The 24146-nt window shown below is 40.2% G+C and overlaps 1 protein-coding gene across 1 annotated transcript; it reads right to left on the bottom strand.

Moving 5' to 3' along the window:
- Positions 1 to 1613: 1613 nt before the first annotated feature.
- LOC109952279 (copine-2-like) lies at positions 1614 to 18703 on the bottom strand. Its single transcript, XM_020587267.1, has 6 exons — positions 18438 to 18703; positions 17565 to 17619; positions 16808 to 16859; positions 12855 to 12988; positions 5205 to 5441; positions 1614 to 3006 (listed from the first exon to the last, which is right to left on the bottom strand). Exons 1-6 carry the CDS (start codon positions 18701 to 18703, stop codon positions 2899 to 2901), a joined length of 852 nt encoding a protein of 283 aa, XP_020442923.1. The 3' UTR covers positions 1614 to 2898.
- Positions 18704 to 24146: the final 5443 nt, after the last annotated feature.

Raw genomic sequence — 24146 nt, 5'->3', positions numbered from 1 at the left:
ACAAATGTTAGAGAAAACAGCCATCAGACAGGATATGTTCCCTCATATACAGTATAGCACATGCTGTATGTGGTGAAGCTTAACCTCTAGAGTCCCTGCGTCCTCATATGAGGACCGCACAGCTTGGGTTTCCAAAGCTCAGGACTCTAGAGGTTAATTGTAGGAAAGTATTTAAGAGTACACCAGTTTAGCGTTGCACTCATGTAGTGTTGCTACACTCAAAATGGTCAGTTTTTTGTTCCATGCATCTTTCCTCATCAAAACCACAATGCAACTGAGCAGCCAGTAGTTTGTTCTGAGATTTGGCTGTGTTATGCTAGTAGCAGCTAGTTTCAAGGAGAGCTGAGGAAAGGGCTACAGATGTCTGGGAAACTCACTTCTAGCACCTACATCTCCCAAATTTTGTCTTCAAACTCAACAAACTCTGACTCAAGTGACATGACTTGAGGTACTTTATCAGACTTCATGCAGCTGCAGTAGAGATTTTTTCAGTAGTATGCAGCAGTAATAGCCACTGATGTGTAAAATCCCTTTTAAGTAACAATGGAGAAAGGCACTGTAAAAAAAAGTCTGCTACTGCAGCAAGCCTAATTCTGAACTCTGAACAAACTGTTTCTGAGGATGGCTCTGTCAGTGTTAGAGGTTAAAAGATCTCAGATGTAGCCTGGAGTCAAAACTGCATTGGCCATAGAAAATACAGTGTAAAATTGAACTCGATCAAAACAAATTCAGGTAATTGGATTCTGGGATGAGTATTCAGTCTTAATTAAAACCTTGGCGAGTATTTGCATCTGGAGCTGAGCTCACTTAACTGATTGAGACAGAAGAACAGGGTTGCAGTCATGGTGACATGATATCAAAATGTTAAGTCTCTGACCTAAACAGACCGGAGTTTGTCTCTTGTGGAAAAATTGTATCTGTAGGTGCATTGCTGTAAAGGACTGAGAGAGATTCAAAGCCCTTGTAAACACAGTGATGATGAGACTGGAAGATAATTTTATCTTGTGTTCATGATCGGTGACAAGGACACCTGAGGACACTGAGGACAGTTCACTTGCATCTTTAAGGCAGCCCAGCAGGTGAAGCTCAGTACCACTGGTGTATCTGAGATGAGTTGCTATGACAACAGATAATATGAGCAACATACACAAAGGAAATATCAGTTGAGGATTTGAACTCTGAAGCATTCAAAACACAAACACTTTAGATTAAACTTAGTTCCAGCCGCATTCTTTTAAATCTGCCAGTGAATGCAGTATGTTAAGGTGGTTTGTCATTGGAAGCGGCACCAAACCAGAACATTAAGAAATCCTCATACTGCCTAAAAAGGGTGTAGGATGAAAGTGGCGTTTTTGTAAGCATTTTTTTTCCTCTGTAACCTTTATGAGTTTCTGCCAACAAGTCCAATTCACAGCAATGGGACAAACAACAGGCCACAGTGACCTTGACCTTTTACCACAAAAATCTAATAAGTTTATTCTTGAGTCCAAGTGGATGTTGGGTTGTGCGCTTGGCGACTGTTTTGTGCCTGTAGTAATTTTGCTGCCCCCTGTGGTTGATCTCATTGTGTTTATATTGGTTAGTTAGATCCCCCGCACTTACAGCCAGAGAGACTGAGGGGAACATGTGACATTACCTTCAGTTTATTAACCTGAGCGTGGACATAGACAGCTTTAAAAAAATTAATAGCAACACATTTGGTACAAAGATGCACAGCAAAACACAGTAGTAGTTGAAGTACACAAATTGCCACTGCATAAAAAGTACATTAAAAACAGGTCAGAAACATTTGCTTATCAGAAGATAAACAACATTGTATAAATATACATTCGATGTATATGCACATCAAAAACTCCTGTGCTTCCACTCTCTCAGTAAAACCCTTCTCTGAAAATTTTGCCATGTAACACATCTGTCACTTTCATTTGACTCTCATTAAAACATGTACAAAATCTGATAAATACATCATTTGAAATAAAAATCATGCATTTGTGATCATCAGTTTGTAAATAATGAGCAGATATTGGCAACATGCAGCATGAACTAAAGTCTTAGGAAATACAAGGATTTTGCAAAACTTATCAAAATGGTCCCACATTGAACAGCCTAGAGTTCACACAGTATACCACGCTAATCATGCGTTAGTGCTACAGACGCCACTTTGGCTTCACCCTTCTCTGATCCAGTCACTTTAAATCAAATAAACATAGTGGAGCTAAAACCTGCCAACTGGTCATCAGATGACTAGAGATCTAAAGATCTAAGTTACAACCTCTCTATGATGACAGTGCATGGGTGAAGAAACAGTGCTCTGTTCAGGCTCAGTCTGTAAGTACGCCACACCTGAGCACAAAATCAAACGACCTTCATCTGATCTACCTGCAAAGGATCCGTATGAAAACAGAAGAAGATTCGACCACTGATACATTTCAGCTTACAGGGACATCAAGGAGTTGTATGTACCACATGGTATCGATCACAAGACACACACATGCAAAACACAATACAAACCAGATGAATCAAGATAGTTTTAATTTATCTACAAAAGGCCAGAGTTTTACCTGCATATTAATATAATCACCTGCCATCAGTGAAGACATGCAATGGTCCTTTACACAGTATTGTCATACATCTGAGTGTTGGAGAGCTTTAAGAAACAGACAGCATCACTTCTGATGGATTCATGTTGGATACGGATCCAGCATTGTTTAACCAGAAATCTTTGCAAATATAATGGCAGGGATGTTTTCAATGTTTGATGTTTTATTTTTTTGTCCAAAACTTAACATTTGTTCACAGGTGATACAGAAACTTTCATTCTTTACTGTTTGCTGTTAACAAGAAGAGAGGTTTTGCTGAGCTACTGTACAGCGCGTGGACTCTCTTGTTCAGGATGTCTCACTCCGGTGCCGGGTTGATGGGTGGTAGATTCCGTTGTTTAAAGTACTGGGTGACCTGCTGAGGCAGTTCGGCCAGAACCGACTTGGCGAGAGTTTCCTTGGGTGCCTGAGAGAGACAAAAAGTGTGAGAGCTCTATCTTTTACAAAAAACAGAAACACTGAGCACAGTGATGGCCTTGAAAGATTAGAATACTGGTGCCTGTGGTCTCTTCTGGTCCCACTTTAAATGCCTGTACATCAAACTAGACCTACTGTAGATGATTGTGTGACGCCTGTACCAACTATTCTAACATTAGAAAGATAATTTGTAGTAAACATTAGCCTGCCAACACAGCCCATCATTTCAGGTCACTCTCATTAACTCTCTCAGCTTCATTTCTCCCTTTTCCTCTATCTTCTGCTATTTGCTGTCTCTCACCCTCCCACTAACAAACTGGAAAGAAGCCAGCAAACGCTGTCTGTTCCTCCCACTACAGAGGAAGTCAGTTCACCCACCACCAGCCCACACACAAAAATGAAAAATTAAAATGAAAAAACAAGACAAAACAAAAATGCATTAGATGAGTTCCCTTGTGCAAAGCCTGAAAATGTGTACAAACTAATGAGCATTTATGAACACTCACATTAACACTTCACATGTGAGTGTGTATGCTCATCAGCACGTCACACACATTCACTCACAGTGTCTCTGTTGAGGCTAAGATCACCAGGCAGCCAACCCCATCCAGCAGACCCTGTATGTGTGTGAGAGCAGCTACAGACTGAGTAGCAACAGGCTTCTATTCAGTAACACATTCACACACAGAACGGCAAGACATGTCATTAGGAGAGGCCTCTACCGCAGAACTAAATAAACATCAAAATGACACTGCAAGTCACATATGAAGGTCCAAAAGTTGCAGCTCTGCAAATGGGCACTGAATGATAATGCACAGCTGAGCTAAACTCAGACAATGAACATTCCTTTAGTGAACAGGTGAGTGAATCCAGCTTCTGCTTCATGGCTTTGAAGTGAAGAAAACAGAAAAATAGACCTTGATTTATGTAGGAGAATCAGTCTGTTATAATATTGCAGAGCAGGGCGACATGGACACTGTGGGTATGTGTGTATGAACAAATGAACGAACAGCTTTTTTCACCAATAACACCTGTAGCCTCAAAATGCTTAGCAAATATAAAAATTTAATATGCACGACGAAGATGTCACTGACAAAAACTAGACTCAAATGTCAATAAATTTGAGACAAAATCTAACAAAATTCAATTGAACAAAACATTTTTGTAAAAAGACTCAAACTAAATCAAGGTCCCAAAATAAACGCGGACATTTGAGAACAAAGAAACCTCAGACTAGACTTTTCTACATCTGTATATTGTACTGTATATTTTGCATCTATATGTTTTTGCTAAACTGGGCTTCATAGCACAGTGCAAAAAGTAATTTTATTCTATTTACATTTTTCAAAAACAACCTATCCTGTTACAGTAAATCTCAACTTTACTATACTTTTTTGGGACAATACATATTAATGTTAGCCCAAAAGCCAATATTCAACTGTTCTCCCTTGGCCAAATGTTAAAGGGCAAGGCCGTCATTTTCTATATTAACAGTGTTTTCAACAGTCCCGATATACAGACTAAAACCGACAATGAGTTGCCTCTGCTCACTGTTGGTGTCTGTTAGTCTTTCAGTCATGGAGTAGCTTATTTGTCTGTGCCACAGAACTCCACTGATGTTCAAAAACAATTAAAAAAAAAACAAATCAGTGAAGAGCATTGCTGCACTTAGTGACATAGTTCCTTAGTCCAAAACACAAGACCTTGATATTTGTTAAGAATATCCAGAGATCTTGCACATGGACTCTTGACTCTTGCTTACTTCAGATTCTGTACAAAGTAATGTTCATCTGGAGCCTTTGGAGCAACATTTTTTAAAAATATCAGGGTATAGTGTTTCATAATGAAGAAACATATCAACCAGAGCAGCGGTGTAATTCAATGATATGTTTTTAATTGTTTTTGAACAACAGCAGAGGTCTGTGGTATGGGTCAATAACCTAATCCAGGACTGACAGACGTTAATCACGAGTAGAGGCAAATCACTGTTTTAGTCTCTGTATGGGGAGTGTTTGAAAATACTGTTAATATAGAAAATAATTGGCCTTATGCTTTAAAATAGCCATTTAAATAACATATACAACATGAGTTAGCTGAATTCGCTGAACTACTTTGTACAATAAAGTAATTAATTTTTAGAGTGCATGCAGGTTACAGGACATCTTCCAGCCTGAGACCAATACTCACATTACGGAAATCCCTGAAAGGGACGAACTGCACAATGTCCCGAACAGCCTCCTCTCCCGTGTTGGACCTCAAAACACTGGCGTCTCCATCTAGGAACTCCATGGCAGCAAAGTCTGCGTTGCCCACACCAATGATGATTATGGACATGGGGAGCTTAGACGCCTGTACGATGGCGTGACGTGTCTCGTCCATATCGCTGATGACACCATCTGTTATAATGAGGAGAGTGAAGTACTGCTGCGGGGGGACAAGCATAGAGGAAGGGAAGCAATGAGGTAAGAAATGAGGAAAAGAAGGGGGAAAGACAAGATGGAAAATTTGACAAATAGATCATACAGTAAGTTGGGGAGAAATCTGTACTGCAAAAAAAAACATGGGGAAATCTGTTACAGTTGTGATGATTATGCTGTCGACAATGGTGAGCAGAGTGACAGTGTGGAGGAGGTAGAGAAGAACAGAGTTGACAAAGAAATGAAAAAAGGCAATACAGAACTGGAAAGTGTTAGGAGAAACAGTGAAGAGGAGATGATTTAAGATAAGGGAGCCAGAGCTAGACAACACTGCACATGGGAGGATAAAACAAACAAATCAGAATGAAAGCTTTTCTGCATTACAGCAAGTTGGGCTCCCTTCCTATGACAGAGCACACCATCTGTTCCTGGGAAAAAATGAATCCAGGGATGAACATGAGGAAGAGAAGTGAATGGTGAGAAATTATTATGAAAAAGAAAGGACAAACTGCAACTGCAGTGAATCAGGAGGGAAATAGCTCAGGTTTCAGGATAAGAAATAACCTGTACCATACCATAATTAGCCTAAAATCTGTTGTTTTTCTGCAAATTTACATGCAATTTAAAGGACTTCATGAGTATGAAAATGTGCATCTGTATAAGGGGCCAACCTGTCTTTTCATCAAACACATAGACAAATGATAAGGGGCCCATGTCCTGTTGATAAAAACACTTACATAAATACTGGCACGGAGGGGAGAATAGTATTTTAGGAAACTACTACCATTTTTAATACTGTTAATATTTTTCTTTGCTGATGTAACACTTGAATTGCCTCTGTGTATGAAATGTGTTATACAGCTGCCTTGTCTATCACTGATATGTTGCTTTGTGACATTAGTGAAGAAAATATTGTCTCATCAACAAATAGCACCAAACATATTTAAAAGGGGTAAAATAAGAAGATACACTAAATATACACCATTATGTATAAAGGGGGAGTTAGCAATGCCACTTTGGTCAGATGTATCATCAGGGGGCCAACATGGCAAGAACCTTCTTTCTTCCCCTTGTAACAGACCAGACGAGCCAGGTTTTTCTGGATTTCATTCCCATTGTTTACCCTGCTTTAATTTACTTCTTTGGCCACTTAGGGGCAGTGCAATGAGCTGTGAACACGGCACTGACAATAATTTATAGTTTAACTGGCAAATGTGTTAGAAAACTGCTCCTTATTTACATATCTAGCAGAAGTGAAGCAACATTGTCATTCATTTCAAGCTGTGTGTCTGGTTGATAAATGTAATTATGGCATCTCATCTCCTTTTAGCTCTGGTCTGGTCTCCACCACCTCCTAAGGAATACAGTATGTTGTATGTGACTATAGCTGCTAAAAGTTCCACTGTGTACACCTGCAAGTCGTTTAGATTGTTTGTTGTTTGTGGATGAACAGGTTATGAGATTATTAGGTTTTTTTAAAAATGAAAACACTTTCCTATTTTGAAAATGACACTGACAAGGGCTGTGTGAGGCAAACAAAAGAGTAAAGGTGCAGGATGTAAATCCATAACAACAAGCTGAAACCTGAAAATACCTCACTCCACAGAGCTGAGGGGAAGTGCATTACAATTCGTTGTGCATTTGAAAGTTACCTCTCTCACACAGTCGTAGTTAAGTGATCAATACTGATTATAGCAGGTTTATGCTCCAAACTTATATTACGCACAGAGCACAACAACAAACACAAATTAGAGATTAATTCACACTGTTTTCCATTATCATTTGATACATTGTTATCATTAAATATTACTTATAGCAGCTTTAACGCTAGCATACAGTAGACAATTTCCATCCAATAGACATGGAGTATCATTAGCATTAGTTTAGTGACAGGTTACTGGACATCTAAAAAAGTACTGTCTCTTTTAAATTCTAAGATATAAAATATCCTGGTCTTTAGCTGGTAAATGCTCCACTATGTCCATCACCTAATTGCTGACTTTGTCTGTGTGCCGTTTGGACTGGTAGCAAACCATAGTAGGCTACAACAAATAGTTCATCAGTACTATACTACTATTTTTTTTAAAACTGCAAACACCTGCCAGCTGGATGGTTGATGAGTGCTGTTAGTGTCAACCTAATAGTAAAACAAACAATAATCTGAAAGATACTAAAATGACTGTAGTGCAGAGGGAAACTGCAGAGTTGGGTGAAGGCTGGAGACAACACCTTTCACATTTCATATAGTCCTTTGCCTATTATTTCTAATTATTATATACTAATTAAGCATTAAATAAGCTCACGTTGTTAGCCCCAGCCCTGTACTGTGTAGCATTTATCACATCAAATGCAGTGCTGCAGTATGTTATCATGCATTTCAAAACAGGACCTTCATAATCATGGCTGGACTTACAAGAGAGCAGAGCAGCAGACATGCTGCTGCAGAGGGGATTAACACATCATGAGGGATTCATATGTAAAGCCCAACACTATCTCTGCTGAGAAATAGGTAGAGACAGCTGGACTGGAGCACCCTGAAAGGGCTGATTTTGCGATTCTGCACACCACAGATAAAAACACAGACAGAATAATAAGGGACAATGTGTGTGTCTAAAGTCGCGATGTACAGAGACATCAGGGAGTCTGCAGGAGACACTACATCATTTCACACCTGTCTTTATTAGAGCATCAAACATGCGTTATACAATGTGTTACACACAAACACTTTTGCCACTTCTAGGGACATGTAACTGAGCACTAACCTAATGAAGGGTCAGATCAAGTTTCACTGAATGCAACAGCAATAAAAACAAACAGGGGAAACTAATTTTATCTCCAAAAGCCTTGACCAGGAAATGAGATAAGCATGTTAGCCACCTATCTTTGAGTTTAGCTCAGGTTTTCCACTATAACAAAGCTGGCTTACATTTAACTAGGGTAGACCACCTTATGCAGCATGGCTATCCTATTCAGAGTAATTTCAGGACCAAACCAAAACATCCAAAGTCTGTATACTCATTACTGGAACAATGGATTCATGACTTAGACACGATGCTGACAGGTACAAAAGTCCTGAGTTTATAAATAAAATGATAGGCAAGACTAATAAAACAGCAAAATTATTTTTCTATTAATTTTCATGTTATTTATGTCAGAGATAGAAGAAACAAGTGTCCATCTTGTGTTTAAAACAATGCTTCTAACAGAGATACAGTAGTCACTACACTAGCCAATTTCCATTCAAATGTAGCACAAATTTTAAATAAATTCCCAGAGAAAATGCAAATTAATGCATGTTTCCATCTACTACTGTTGTACAAATACTAGAAGACTGGTGAATCGAGATAAACAATTGGTGGCACTAATTGTCCAGTCTATCATTAAACCAGTGCAACAACAGGACATAATTAAAAAGACCTCAAACAAACAAAAATGAAGACTTGAAGAAATCATAGCCTTTTTTGTTTCATGCTAGTAAGTCACACACTTTATCTACTACTTTATTGCATTGCACTTTAAAAAAATTTATTTTACATTTAAAAAAATAGCATTTTTTTTTTTATCTCAACTGAGTATAAAACATTCATCTTATGTGGATTGGCGGATGGAGGTAAATGTAGCAATACCACAATGTAAAGTACAAATAGAGGTCCCACATTCAGAACTAAAAGTACTACTTAATGCTACTTAATGTAGTAAAAGTACTCACTCTGCAGAATAGCACATTACACATCAATGTGTATCTAATGTAATCTTATTATTGAACAATAATTATTTATGTATTATTGTGTACATCACATTTAATGTTGCAGCTGGTAAAAGTGGAGTTAATATTATTTAATAATTATTTAATACTAATAAATGTTACCTTATATGTTTATAATTTGAAGTACTTTACATACTACTAGGTTGCTTGCGAATATCCCACCAAGTCTTATAATTATACTGTGTTTTGTATTATTCATCTCACTCTGTAACTAGTAACTAAAGTTGTCAAATAAATGCAGTGAGTCAAAAGTTGAAGTATGAAGTAGCAGAAAATAAAAATACTCAAGTGGAGACACCTCAAAACTGTCCTTAAGTACACTGCTTGAGGAAATGTACTTAGTTACTTTTCAATTCTGGGAATAACTCCCAAATAATTATTCCTTATGGTATGTATTTCTCTCATGGTTCTGTGATGTTGTTTGTAATTAACAGCTCTGGCCTTTTTTCATGAACATGCTCAGAGCTGGTTGGTTAGACCCAGAGTTAAAGAAGCCACGTGATAACTGGCTGTGTACCACCGGTTATCCAGGAAAGCCAGACGTTGTTGTACTGGCTGTGTGGTCTGATGAAAGCTGTACCATATGTGGGCACACACACATGCACACAATGAGCATTTCATCACTGCTGTGGACTAGAATGTGACTGGTTAGCCTCTGATAAGAGAAGACAAGGTGAAGACACACTGTGGCTTTGCTCAGTGAAAAAAAAAATAATAATAATCACACTTCCATTTTTCACACGCTCACATGCAGGGAGGCCTCTGAAGACTGTCTCTTTAATGTGCTAACAGCAGCGCTCATTAGAGAATCATTATCACACAAACACACAGGGTCGCTCTCACACTGGGACACACACAGACTTCACTGGCCTACAGCCTGTGTGTCTGTGTGCCAGGAGCAGGAGAGTGTTCGTACACAGTCACATAGTCTACAGACTCAGGTTCTCTCATTATCAGAGCAACAGGAATACTGAGGCAGAGCAATAGCTGATTTGTGCAGCCTACGCCCTACCCGCCTACTAACTCCAACACACACACACACACACACACACACAGTACATACACCAGTCTAACCACTAACCTAGTATGGGGTCCTCACACATTTCTACTGCGGCTGTCAAATCTCATTATCTGTTCCTCTTTCCTCTGTTCCACCCCTGTTTGAACTGAGTGCAATATTAAAAAAAAGGAAAAGGGGTCTGCAATCATTTCCTTACAGAAACAAAAGGATTCTGCTACACAACACACAGACAAGTGCAATCCGTTGTGTATTTTGCACATGAATTTGTTCTCCACAGGGTGACAGGGTATAATTATGGACAAAGAGCACCATGGGAGCATAATGATACCCAGCTACTGCATTCCCTTCAGAATTAAGCAGGAGACACTGGATACATACAAGAGGGGGACATGTACCATTTACTGAAACTTTGTAGACCTGATGCACCTGTGAGTGTCACACATCTCTGTACATTTTTGTGTGAGTGATCCTAGTGGGAACATCATGTTGAGCCTCACAGGTAAGTCTCGTTCCTTGTTGTAGTTAGACGTCATGTCCAAGACCTCTGTGCCCACACTACATTTGTTTTTGCAGCAGTGTAGTCATGCAGTCAGAGACATGAACGTAAGGGCATGACCATAAATGGAAACAAACTGAACCACAGACAGGGAACAAGCTGCACAGTCCATGCTATTTATTAAAAGGATCCTATCTGTCCTGACAGGATTCTGCTGCACCTGTGGGCCTTACAGGTGACTGAACCCAGGACCCCTGTCTGTGCTAAACACTGCCAACTCACAGTAAACAATACTGTGGGTCTGAGGCAAATACTTCTCTTATTTGTATCCACAAGGTGATAGATTTAGAAACAACGGCAGTGATTACACATTCAGTTAGGATTTGAATAGTTTCTAAGCAGCCAGAAAAAAATCTTACTAAATTTAGAGTTTGCAATAACAAAGGTGAAATAAAAAACCTCATTCTGGTGCAAATAGCAAAATGAAACATTTGAAAAAATTGTGACATCCAGGTGTAGTGAAACCAGATGCTTAGTGTGTCTTACACCAGGCTGACGACATGATGTGTGTGCTGCCAGAGGTGCCAAAATGATGCTACGATTAGACACTCAAAAGAGAATATTAAAAGAAAATTCCTCAATATGACATACTGTCTCAGAAATTGGAACACTAAAGAGATGATCTTTCAAGATGTGCTGAAGACAAGCAAAAGCAAAAGATTAAAACACACAGTCTCCTCCATTCATTTCAATATGACAACTGCATTAGCTCTGCAGACTGAGCACACCAGCACAAAAAAAACATAACAGAGGAGCAAATAACTGCGTTAACTTTTCAAATAAAGGAAGATACACAGTTTGGCATCTGATAAGTTTTCAAGCTTGACTCTCTGTTTCCTGATTGATTTTCCCATCAATATCTGTAGCAACAGCATCACCAAAATAGAAAGCCTTCTTGGTGTGAGACAGAACCTTAGGCTTGTTCTTAGTTAGATTTTTATGTGCTATTACAGCAGTTGAACATACAGTATGCTGCACGTGGCTTGAAGTTACAAAGCCCACAGGCATGACAATGCTGGCATAATTAACAGGTCAGATGAACCTTAGTACATCATCTGCAAACAAGACTAGCAGTCGACAGTCCTGCTGCCAGGTCTATGAAGCTGTACTTAATCACTTCAATGCTCACTTTGGCATGCTGACAAGCCCACAGCAATGATATTAACATGCTAATATTTAGCAGGTATAAAATGCAAAGTGTTCATGGTGGAGAGAAGTAAAGGAAACAACTGATAAAGTGGCCCATAAAGGAGATGGAGGATTCCTCCCTATCATGTTGTTAAGCCCACAAATGTGTGAAATGGCTGGTCAGTGTCTCAGCTGCAAAGGAGTGTACGATGAAGACAGTTGTCACTCCAGTCTGTCACCCTCCTTCCTGCCACTCTGGTCATCATGCCAGGAATCTGAGCCAACAGATGCACACTTGTTTGTCCTGTCAGCCATCAAGTTGCTAAACAAAGTGCATAAATACAGTTGGACAGAGTACCAACTGCACTGGCAGGTCTTCACAACTGAAGGTTGCTCTGCTACTGGTGAGTACATACTGGTGTGAAATGCATAAAGTCGGTTGTATATTGTACATTACCTTACATAACTTACTGTAAATATCAATTGTACATATCTATTGGTAAATTAGTACTGACTGTACATACTGTAGATACTGCACAGTCTGCAATGTTGTTATTGCACTTCTGGTTAGATGCTAAGCTGTATTTCGTTGTCGTGTACTTGTACATTTGTAATGACAATAAAGTTGCATCTAATCTAATCTAATCTTATTTAGTGAAGTGTTTGTGTTTCTTTGGTATGAGCTGCCCTGTGGGATGATAACTGAGACCAATATGATCACATTTTGGCCTGGGTTAGAATGTGTGCACTAAGCACTGGACTAAAGCTAAAGTCAAGAACCAAGTAAGTATGTTAATCAGATTCCACTGAAGAATGATGATAATGTAGAAATGGTAAATGGACTGTATTTATATAGCGCTTTCTCACAGTGTGTTACACTGGCCAAAGCGCTTTACAGGAGATCATACACCAAGAAAGGCAGATAAATAGGTATGATGCTGTCACCCACCGCTGCTTTCTCTTGCTGAAGGGCCTGGGCAGCAAAACGTGCTACATGGTTGATGATTGGAGCAAAGTTTGTGGGGCCATAGAAACGGATGTGAGGGAGACAGGCAGAGTAGGCTTGGGCAATACCCTCCACACCTACAGACACAGAAAGAGAAAGACTTTAAATTAAGTCTTAAAATAAAATGCCTTAAAATAGCAACATGCCTTAAAATAAAAGAGGAGGGTGAATAGAAGTTTGTAACAAAGTGAAAAGAGATGGGCCACATATGGAAAAATGCTCCTAAGCCTCCAAACCTCAATTAAGACATTTTCAGTTGGTAGCCACAAGCTTAAGAAAGCTTGCTATTGCTCTGTTTAGGTCACAACACTGTTAAACACAGCTGCATATTTTTTGTGCTTATTATTTTGCTATAAAAGTGGGGTCCTTTTCATTGATATTTCAATCAGATTATAATATACTTCTTCATTGTAAAACATGCTAGAAACATGGTATACTCTATAAGATACACTGCCCGGCCACTTTATTAGGTACACCTGTACAATTGTATGCACTTCAGTGCAACACTTCCACCTTAACATCTGTGTTTATGAAACTCAAAATGTTTCAGTTTTTGGAGAAATTGTCATAAATGTATAAACTCAATTCCATATATTTTTATTGATGTCATAGTTAAAGGTGGTGTTGTAGTGGACTATATTTTATTTAGAGGTGTTCCTCATATTATGACCTTCTCATGTATGGAGCTGTGGAGGACAAACATATAGAGGAATATAGTATAATGCTAACGCCTTCTAAGAATGGTTGCATATTGTACTTTAAACAGTTATAACAAGGTTTTATATAGTAATTATAGCAGCATTTTGTTACTGCAGTGACCCAAAACAGGTTTTATTGTTTGGTCTGGGTCTTTTCATTTTGAGAAGACCTGAGGCTGTATTGGTCTTTGCAAGAAAATATTTATGTGCTAAAATGCTCTCTTACATAGTCAGAAGAGAAGCAGTTCATCTGCTAACTTAAAAAGGAAATGTTTCTTATTATATGTGTTATGCTTTAAAAACATCAAGCTGTAAATCTATTTTGATGAAGCAAAGGACTTAATGTCTTTACAGAAATCTTCCTTAGCAGATGGCGCAGTATACTATTTTAGCACAACCTCCTGCCTCCGTCAGGCTAAAATATGTATTACAAATTTTCATTCTGGGTCTCAGTTGTGCTCTCAACAGCTGGTGCTCAAACCGTTTGCATTTGTCAATAAACACATTTGCATCCAGGACATTTCAAATATGTGCATTAACAAATCCAAAAGTACCATATAAAAAGGAGTGTTTGTTTGCAGTCCATTAAAATAAGGTGCAAAACATTGGCAATTTACAGATCCTGTCAAATTTAAATAGATATGATGAAGGTAAGGACATGTTAGTTACAGTGTCTATTTATGCTAAGTAAAGTACTTTTTATAAGCGATGCTAGCACCAGCGAGGCTACAGTGGAGCACTGAGCTAAATGCTATTAAACCATCAACACAATTAAAATGCTAGCATGCAGCTGTTAAGCAAATATATTCGCAATGTTCACAATCTTAGTTTAACATGTTAGCATGCTAACATTTGCTAAGATCTGTCATTGGATATTGAAAATGTGAATGAAATTTCATGATATCTGATAGTTGTCAATGTGTATTTCACTAAAAGGCAACAATGTCATAGCAGTCCATTCAACAGGTGTTGACAATTCTCAGTTTTGGACTGTTCAGGTGTGCACTGGCAGCAATGCTGAGCTACGGCTTGTCTGGTCTGAGGTGGGAGTAAGTCACATATTTGGAAATCACAAGCAAGTCTCAAGTTACTTGGGTGAGAATCAAGCAAGTCGAGTCAAGTCCCCACTATAAGTCAAGCAAGTCACAGGTCAAGTCATACAAAATTCTCATGATCTGATAATGTTATGGGAATATCATGTTTTTAAGTGAAACATTCACAACTGTGAATACAAACAATACCAAACAAACTTCACGCTTTACCAGGTTAAAAGACATTTCAGTTCTATTCAGTGCAGTCAAGTGTTAGAGATCAAATTGCTGTGCTAGTTTCTTTTTTTGTTTGTTTTGAAACAAAGTAACACATTCACAAAATGTGCCCTAGTTTCAGATTTCATACTGACTCTAAACAGGTTTTGATTATGCTAGTTATAGTAAATAACTCTAAAAATAACCAGAAGTAAAACTAGTTTGGTTGCCCAGGCACAGTGGGAAATTATATGGGACGCAAGTCTGACGGGTTCCAGCATTAACAACAAGCCATAACAGTGGACTAGCAGACTACTTCTGCTCCTGGAAAACATTAGAGCAGGCCAGGGTCCTACCTAACCACCAAATTTAAAAAACTATACATTTAATACAACAAATCAGTTACAACTGAGCAAACTAATATGAAATAAAAGCTTGAGAATTAAAACATTGTGGAGCAGCCAGTGACAAATCCAGATATCTCTTTAATCACTAAAGGCACAAAATACCAAAAAATACTTAGAGCCCCTGCAAACTCAATTCAAATCTTAAAGTGACTATAAACAGTGTTTTTAGAATGAAAATGTATCAAATCACAAATGTGAAAACAATGCAATAATGTGAAAACCTTTTATAGTGAGTTTCAGTTTAGTGTAGAACTGTTTGACCCACAACAAGCAAAAAACCTCCTTAGGTATCTAACTTTTCAGTGGAGCACAAGACAGACACAGTTACATATGTGTGCTGTGGAGTGCACGCATTAAGAGAATAAGTCATGTGAAAGACTAAATTTTCACACATGCTTGAGGTATGGACCGACAGCCCTGATAAAACAACCTTTTCAGTGCACTGACTGTTAGCTATCGCCTCCTCTGCGTCTGGGAACAAATATGACATTTGCACATAATATGAGCTTCAGATCACCCCCTCCCTTTCAGTTGGTCATATACTAGCATGCTGTCTTGGAGGGTATAACAGAATAATCTAATATGACTTCACTCCAAAGGCAATGTGCACGGGTTTGCTCAAATAGTGTCCCGATCCCTATGACATGTCCAATATAATGCTTGAATCCAATTATTTTTGGACTAGGCTCCTCCACAGCTACATTCTGTGACCTGTGTTACCCTGCTGCGTTCTGGTAGGTTGCCAGGTTTGTGTGTATTGCACTAGAAATCACCCATTTGTGTTTTAAAAAACAAAACAGAACTTCTCAACATCTAAAAAATGCAAATACAATCAAAGTAATTTTGAGTCATCTGTCTCAAGTCTACATCAAGTCTCAGGTTGTGAATTTCAAGTCAAAGTCAAGTTGAGTCATTTACCGGTGTTAGTCAAGCAAGTCTCTAATTTGCAACTCAAGTCTGACTCGAGACCCCCACCTCTGTGTACAGCCAACTAATGTTTGGAGAGAGGACTATATCAGTGAATGTTTGTGAAGATTCTCAGTTTTCCAGATCACATGATATCTAGAAGTGCTAAGGGTTTGACTTCCTATTTATTCCTGAAGAGTAGTAGGGAGTCCTAGACAGAGTTGTACCCTGTCAATGAATAGATGTGAATGCACTTATCTGGAACTTTCACTGCTCTGAATTGTCAGGAGCTACTGTTTGGTGTCATAGTGTGCACTGGTGTTCATGCTGCCAATTTAGACGTCCTGAGCAGAAAGTGTAGGTGAAGTGTGAAGCTGTTATTTACTCAGACTCAGCAAGACACTCACAGAAGTGTGCAGCACCTGCTGCTGTCACATGAACTGGAGATGTTTTTTTTATGGAGTGTCCTACACAGAGCAAGTATCAGCTCACACATCAAAATTTTTAAATGATTAAAATATAAATATTGGTATCTGCTTCAAAGATCCTATATTGGCCACATTATACAAAAGGGTCAATTACAATAAGTACACATCTGAAACATGTATAAAATGTGAAAATAGTAATATTGCACTCACCACAACAGAAGGGGTTGGTGGGGTTAAAGTTGATGGCAAATTCGTGTGAGACCTGAAGAGACGTGAAACACAAACAAAAAAACTTGACACATTTCCCTCACTGCACTGTACAATACTGTTGAGAAACACTGGCCATTTCTCCCACTCTTTCTCCCTCCTACCCTTCCTCCATCTCTCTGTGTACTGCTCTCTCTCCTTTGTCCTTTTCATCAGCTCAGTGCCATGGCAACACAGATGGGTTGACAGTTGCGTAATCATGTGAATATGAATGTATAATGCTTACAGTTTTATCTGTGCATGTGACTGTGTGTTAAATGCATGTATTATACAGGCTTGCTTTAACTCTAAGTTTGCATATGACGACCTCAGCCATATGACAGAGAGGGCGGGGCTCTCACTGTCTTTGTCACAGACACATGTATGTAATGCACCTATCTGCGTCTAGCACGCACACACATTAACACACACACACACACAGCTATTTTCATTCCTTGTGGGGACTTTACATTGACTTACATTCATTTCCTATAGACTTATCCTAACCTTAACCATAACCACTACTTGCCTAACCCTGACCCTAACACTTAACCTAACCTCATCCTAACTATAAACCATGTTGCCACCCTAAAATTCAGTGATTTCGAGTCCCCACAGTGTGAGTGTGTTAATAGGTTTCGGTCCTCATAATGTAAGTAATACAAAGGTACACACACACACACACACACACTAACAACAACAACAGCAAACACATACATACCTTCCAGTCTGGTGGGAGTTGGGCGCCAAATCCCAGAGCAGGAAACATTTTGTCGCTGAGAAAGAAACCATGACAACAGATTAGAACATTAGTTAAGCCTTTTATTTTTTCATCCACATTCAACAAGCTGGATTTAGACAGCAGAGGAAATCCTGTTACTTTGTGCACAAAGAGAGACATTCAAAGACATTTACAGAGGGAAAAACGCACATAGCTGATGGAAAAATGAAGCAATATTGTAAAATGGCACTGAAACTATTTGGACTAAGGACAGAAATGCCTTACTGTAAGAAAAGTCCCACTGGTCTACATCAATATTCATGAAATAAAAGTAATTGTTAAAAGAAAGAAGATTTTTGTCTGTCATGTGAATTGTGTCTTAGTATGCTCTCAGTATACAAATTAAAAATCGCATTTTTAACACAGTATAAACTAAAACAGCAGAAACAGATGGCTGTGTGTGTTCAGTGCACCACTGATGCTAAAGCATTGTGGCTCTCAGGTGGATGATGGGATTGAGATGAATATTAGGATGCTCATAAACCAGTTTAATTTGAAATGCCACTTTTTTGTAGCAAGTTGATGATTGCCTTTCACATTTCATACTATCAGGTGAAATGATACAGTAAATGAGATCTTAGCACTTAAAAAAACCCATTACTGACATTAACCAACCTCCCTCATCTCTTGATACTGATATATTTAATGAACCCTTTATCCTGAAATGTTTATTACAACATTTACTTATTATAAAAAAATGAAGGGATAAGGCTGCCATTTCTGTGGTGACCATGTGAGGTAGGACCCAAAAATGCAGACTCTGAAACTCAGAAGAGGAGTGACAGCAGAAAGGAGTTTATTGCAAAAACAGACCAAGAAGAGTATAGCAGTGAAGAGCTGGGGACAGGCCGGGCAGGGACCAGAGGGGCCTGAGGACAATGGTGTGCAGGTGAGTGTGGCAGGAGCAGCAGGTACCAGGAGGACCAGAGGATCAGGGTGTGCAGGTGAATATTGCACGGGCAGTAGGCACCAGGAGGACCAAGGGACCGGAGCATACAGATGGGTAGACTGGAGATGGCAGGTACCAGGAATACCAGAGGACCAGGACGTACAGGTGAGAAGGCTTGTCTGGATCGCATGCCAGTTGAGGAGGGGAGTGATATGTAACCAGGAGGAATAGTGAACTGGTTGCTGGCCAGCGTCACCTGGGGTTCCCAAGGAGTGCAGCCAGAGGAGTACAGATGAAAGGGTAGAAGGCAGGCAGGGAAACTCTTGAAGGCTGCATGTCGGTGTTGCAGGGGTGGTGTGTACCCAGAAGCAGTCAGACAACAAGACAGCAGACAGGCTGGAGAATATACTGGAGATTCTGCAGGAGTAGACTGCTTGTCGGCAACGCAGGTGAGAACAACGAATGAGCGCGGTGTGTAGCCAGAAGCAAACTACTGGCAAGACAGCAGACAGGCAGAAGCACTCACAAAGAGAAAGATTACAGAACAACCATACTCAAGAGGGAAGAATGCAGTTCGTTTTGAATAGCCTAGCCAAGAGGTTCGGGCTACAGGTAATGAATTCAATGACACAGAGCCAAGAGTTCAGGAGTAACTTGCTCAAAAGACGTGATGACAGCAGTTCCAGGTATGTGGCGGTGAGTATCGTAGCATTAACGAAATGAGCCGGCATCAAACTGAGGGAAGGGAACAGTATATATACATGACTGTGAACGAGAGACAACGAGGGACAGGTGAAACTAATGAGTGGTGATAGAGACCAGAGTGAAGCTAGAGCAGGTGAAGTGAGAGGGAACAGAAAAGACCAAACCAAAAGCACAAAAATGGAAAAAGGAGAGCAACCATGACAGTTGCTTTCTATATTAACAGTATTTAAAGCAATCTCCACACAGAGACTAAAACAGACAATGATTTGCCTCTGCTCACGGTTAATGTCCGTCAGTGTGTCAGCTCTGGATGAGCTTGTTTGACTGTGCCACAGACCTTCGTTATTGTTCAAAATCAATTTAAACAGATCAGTGAAACACATTGCTGCACTTAGTGACATGGTTCTTCATTTGCAATCACCAAACCTGAGCATGAATGTGAGCAAAGATGAGTGCTCACAAAATCACGCACATGCGCAGTGCTGACTTCAGGAAATTATAGTCGCCCGGAGACTTTGGGGCAATTTAGTCGGGTCTGGTGTTTCTTTATGAAAAAATGGTCATCCAGTGTGTTTCCTTGATTTTTTAAAAATAATTTTTAACAACACCAGAGGTCTACAGCAGAGATGAAGAAGCTGATCCAGGACTAACAGCTGACAGTCATTAACTGTGAACAGAGGCAATTCATTGTCAGTTATAGGCTTTGTATGGGGACAGCTGAAAATATACTGCTCAAAAAAATTAGAACATATAATCTTCACTGTATAACACCAAGTCAGTTAAATTTCAGGGATATCAATATGTCCATTTAGGAAGCACAAGTGATTGTGAATCAGTTTCACCTGCTTTGGTGGAAATAAGTGACAACAGCTGCAACGAAGACAAAACAAGACAACCCCCAAAAAGGGAATGCTCTCTCCTGATCCTTCCTGAATGATGTTTCTCACACTTTGTGTTTCTCTAGTGTCCTTTTCACTACTGGTAGCATGAGGCAGTACCTGCAGCCCAGTCATGTTGCACAGGTAGTCCAGGTACTTCAAGATGGCGCATCCATAAGTGCAGTTGCAAGAATGTTTGCTGCATCTCCCAGCACAGCCTCAAGACCATAGAGGAGATACCAGGAGACTGGCATTACACCAGGAGAGCTGGACAGGGCCATAGAAGGGCAACAACCCAGCAGCAGGACCGGATTCTACTCCTTTGTGCAAGGAGGAACAAGAGGAGGATTGAAATGCCCTACAGAATGACCTCCAGCATAATGTGTGCATATTTCTGACAAACCATCAGAAACAGACTCCATGAGGGAGTCATGAGGAACTGACGTCCACTATATACATCACAGCCCGGCAGCATGCAGCTCGACTGACATTCGTCAGAGAACACTATAATCGGCAGGTTTGCCACTGGCACCACGTTCTTTTCACAAATGAGAGCAGGTTCATAGAGAGTGAAAGAGTCTGGAGACGCTGTGGTGAATGTTATGCTGCCTGTAACATCATAGAGCAGTTTAGTGGTCAGTGATGGTCTGGGGATGCACATCCTCACAGGGCCATGCGGGCCTCCATGTCATAGTTAACAGTACCCTGACTACTGTGAGGTACCAGGATGAAATCCTCATGGTGACTGTCAGACGTTACGCTGGTGCAGTGGGCCCTGGGTTCCTCCTGGTGCAGGACAATGCCTGGCCTCATGTGGTCAGAGCATGTAGGCAGTTCCTGGATGGCAAAGGCATTGTTGCCATTGACTGCTCTTCATATTCCCCTGACCTAAATCCACTGAACACCAATGGGGCATTATGTATCGTGCATCTGACCAGGCACCACCAGGTGCCTCCACAGACTGTCCAAGAGCTCACTGATACCCTGATACAAGTCTGGGAGGAGATCCCCCAGAACAACATATGCGAACTCATCAGGACCATGCCCAGATGTTGTCGGGAGTGCATACATGTCAGGAATTGGCGCATTATGCCGCCGATGAAGTCACGGGGTGAACTCAATTATAGAGCTAGACGAGGATAAGTAAAACACTGTCTCTTTAATCATCGCACTGGTAACAAAACGATACAGAAAACTATGTAAACTCGAAACACATTCTCAGGTTGATAATACAGTCCAGGGTCAGAGCCAGCAAACTTACACAGCTGAGGGATCCACAAACAAGAGGTCAGAGAGGTGAGTCCAATAGTCCATATACAGAAAACACAATAAGAATCAGAGGGGTTAGGCAGTACTCGGTGGTCACAAGGTAATCTGTGGTCAGAATTGGAATAACAGGTGCAAAGAAAAATGCTGGAAAGTCTGAACAGGAGTTAGAATGATCTGGCAGCTTCCTGGTGGTAGGAAGTAGTGCGCTAGCGTGGGCCTGTGGCTTTAAATAGACACCCACCAGCATGAAACTCGAAAATTCTCGGGGAGAGTAAAAGGGTTTGCAGTTGATAACAATAGTTTCTAGGTCTGTGGTACATGTCCTCTGTAGCACTGTGACATCTGTGCGCCAACCTTCATTTATGTAGAAGCAGATTCCACCTCCTCTCGTTTTCCCGGACAGCACCATTAGCGATCTGCTCTGTACACCTGGAAGCCCGGTACTTGTATCTTGCTGTATGCGATCGTGTCGCTTAGCTCATTGAGCTAGGTCTAGGTGAAGCACAAAGCAGCAGAGCGTGCAAAGTCAGAGTTAGTCCTGTTGACAAGAAGAATTTCATCCATCTTATTGACCAGGGAGCGAAGATTTGCTAGGTGGATAGATGGGAGTGGAGTCCGGGCTCCTCTCTGTCATAGCCTCACTAAGGTGCCCGCTCTTTTGCCACGGCGGCTTCTTCCAGATCCCATAGATTGCAGCTGCGCCTCCGATCAGAATGTCCATACAGCATTCTTCATTCACAAAAATTGGAGAAAGGTAGTTTGGTGTGAGTTGTCCGATATTTAACAATTCTTCTCTGGTAAAAGTAATCCAGGATGGGTTGCAAAAGACCAAGAAAACAAAGAAAAACAACAAACACAAGAGAGCGGGAGTAACCAAGGCTGCCATCGCTGTCGGCGCCAATCAGGGGTTACTTCATCTAACTGCACTTGACTGTTTACGTTTTCAGTTTGCATATGCACACTCATTGCTGGCTGTTGCACATACAGCTGATGTAACCTATATTCTTATTATATTTTTCATATGCTGTTCTTAAACTTGCCTATATTTTGTATTATTTATCTATTTTAAATTTATACTTTATGTTGTTTGGTATTCATTGTGGACAGCAAAGGAAGTATTTCATTGTACAGGGAAACATGTTTCTGTGCATATGACAATAAGCACTTCTGATTTTGATTTTTGATCGATTATTTCATATATATATTTTTTGCTTTGATGTTTATTCCTACTGTAAATATTCAGTACTGTATTGCCTTGTAGAGCACAAAGAGAACCAACACAGCACACAGGGCACATGTATTTTCTACTGAACTGTTTCTTTAAGACTTTCACCATACGTATTCATGGTTTTTTCACTGTACTCTTCTGATAAGAAACTAATCTCATCACTCATGTGCAAACTACATATTGTGTAATATTCCAAATATGTACTTTTCCCATATTTGCTTGTTTGATATAAAGTGCATAGATTCTATAAGGTTTTCTGCCTGACCTGCAGGCCAAAGTCTTTGTCTTTGTGTTTGTAAATAAGTGACAAGGGGTGAGACAAAGGGGGAGGACTGTAGGGACAAGGTGTCAGATGATCTGAAGACAGGAGAAGTCAAGCTATCATGAATGTGCCTGCAGTTTTGTGAGTGTGCTTGACCTGAATGGGCGAGTTGGGGTAGAGGTCAAAGGTTGTCTGTCACTGGGTAGAAAATCTTGCTGGTATGTGATTTTTTTCCTGTCTAGATGTCAGTCTAACTCGCTCTCTGTTGGTCTTTCTTGTGGAGTGTCTATTTGCCTTTATGCCCATCTGGCCAGAGTGAAAGGGCACAAGGGTAAAACTGTGTATAGCAGCAGGATGTGTGAGTGTGTGCACTCTTGGTAACTGTAAATAGGTGCACATTTCCATAAAGTTGAAAATATAATGCTGCATTGGACTGAGCTGTCAGCTTTCTATTGACATTGAGAGGAGAGGAGGGGGAGGGAGGAGGAACAGAAAGGAGGAGAGGAAAGTGGAGCAGAGAAGAGCTGGCACTGGTGGGGAGGACACTACAACGACAGCACACATACTCACACTTCGTTTGCCATGCGGTGAGCTGCTGTAAACAATTATGTCTGCCTTGCTCTGCCACAATCACATTACTGCTGGAGGACAAGGCCTCTAGACAGACCCACGCTGTGAGGAAAATGAATACACATACATTCCATCATACACACACACTGTACAACCACATATTTGATGTTGTGCATAATACTCACCACTGACACACAATGACACCTTCTGGTAGATTTCAAATACCAGTATTGTTATTAAACACTGACAACTAATGTTAGCGAGAAAGTGTCTGATTATAAAACACCACCACCTCCAGCACTGGCTTTTGAATAACGACCTTTTAAAATGACTAAACATTAAAAATAAAATAGGGTGGGAAGCACCTTTCAAATTACTGGCATACAGTGTATCACTAAGGATGAAATACTGTACGCAATACAATAAATCCACCTTAGCACTCAAAAGGGTTTATACACAAGATTAAGCAGGATAATCGTAAATTTTTGCCATGGCATGGCAGACTGCATGTGGGATGCTGGCCAATTACTGCCTGCTGTCTTTATCAAGATGATCAGTAAAACATTCAAGAAACCAGCTTCACTGCATGTAATCATGGCTTTGTGATTGAGACTAACTGTGGAACTGTTCATTCTCAGTCAGCTGTAAATGTGGATTTTTTTCTTTCCCAGCTGGAGTGTGTGGGTGCACAGCCAAAGGTGACATAACACACACAGGTGTG

This window comes from Monopterus albus, unplaced genomic scaffold, assembly GCF_001952655.1.
Source record: "Monopterus albus unplaced genomic scaffold, M_albus_1.0 scaffold448.1, whole genome shotgun sequence".
Lineage (NCBI taxonomy): Eukaryota > Metazoa > Chordata > Actinopteri > Synbranchiformes > Synbranchidae > Monopterus > Monopterus albus.
This window is presented reverse-complemented; position numbering and strand designations above follow the sequence as displayed.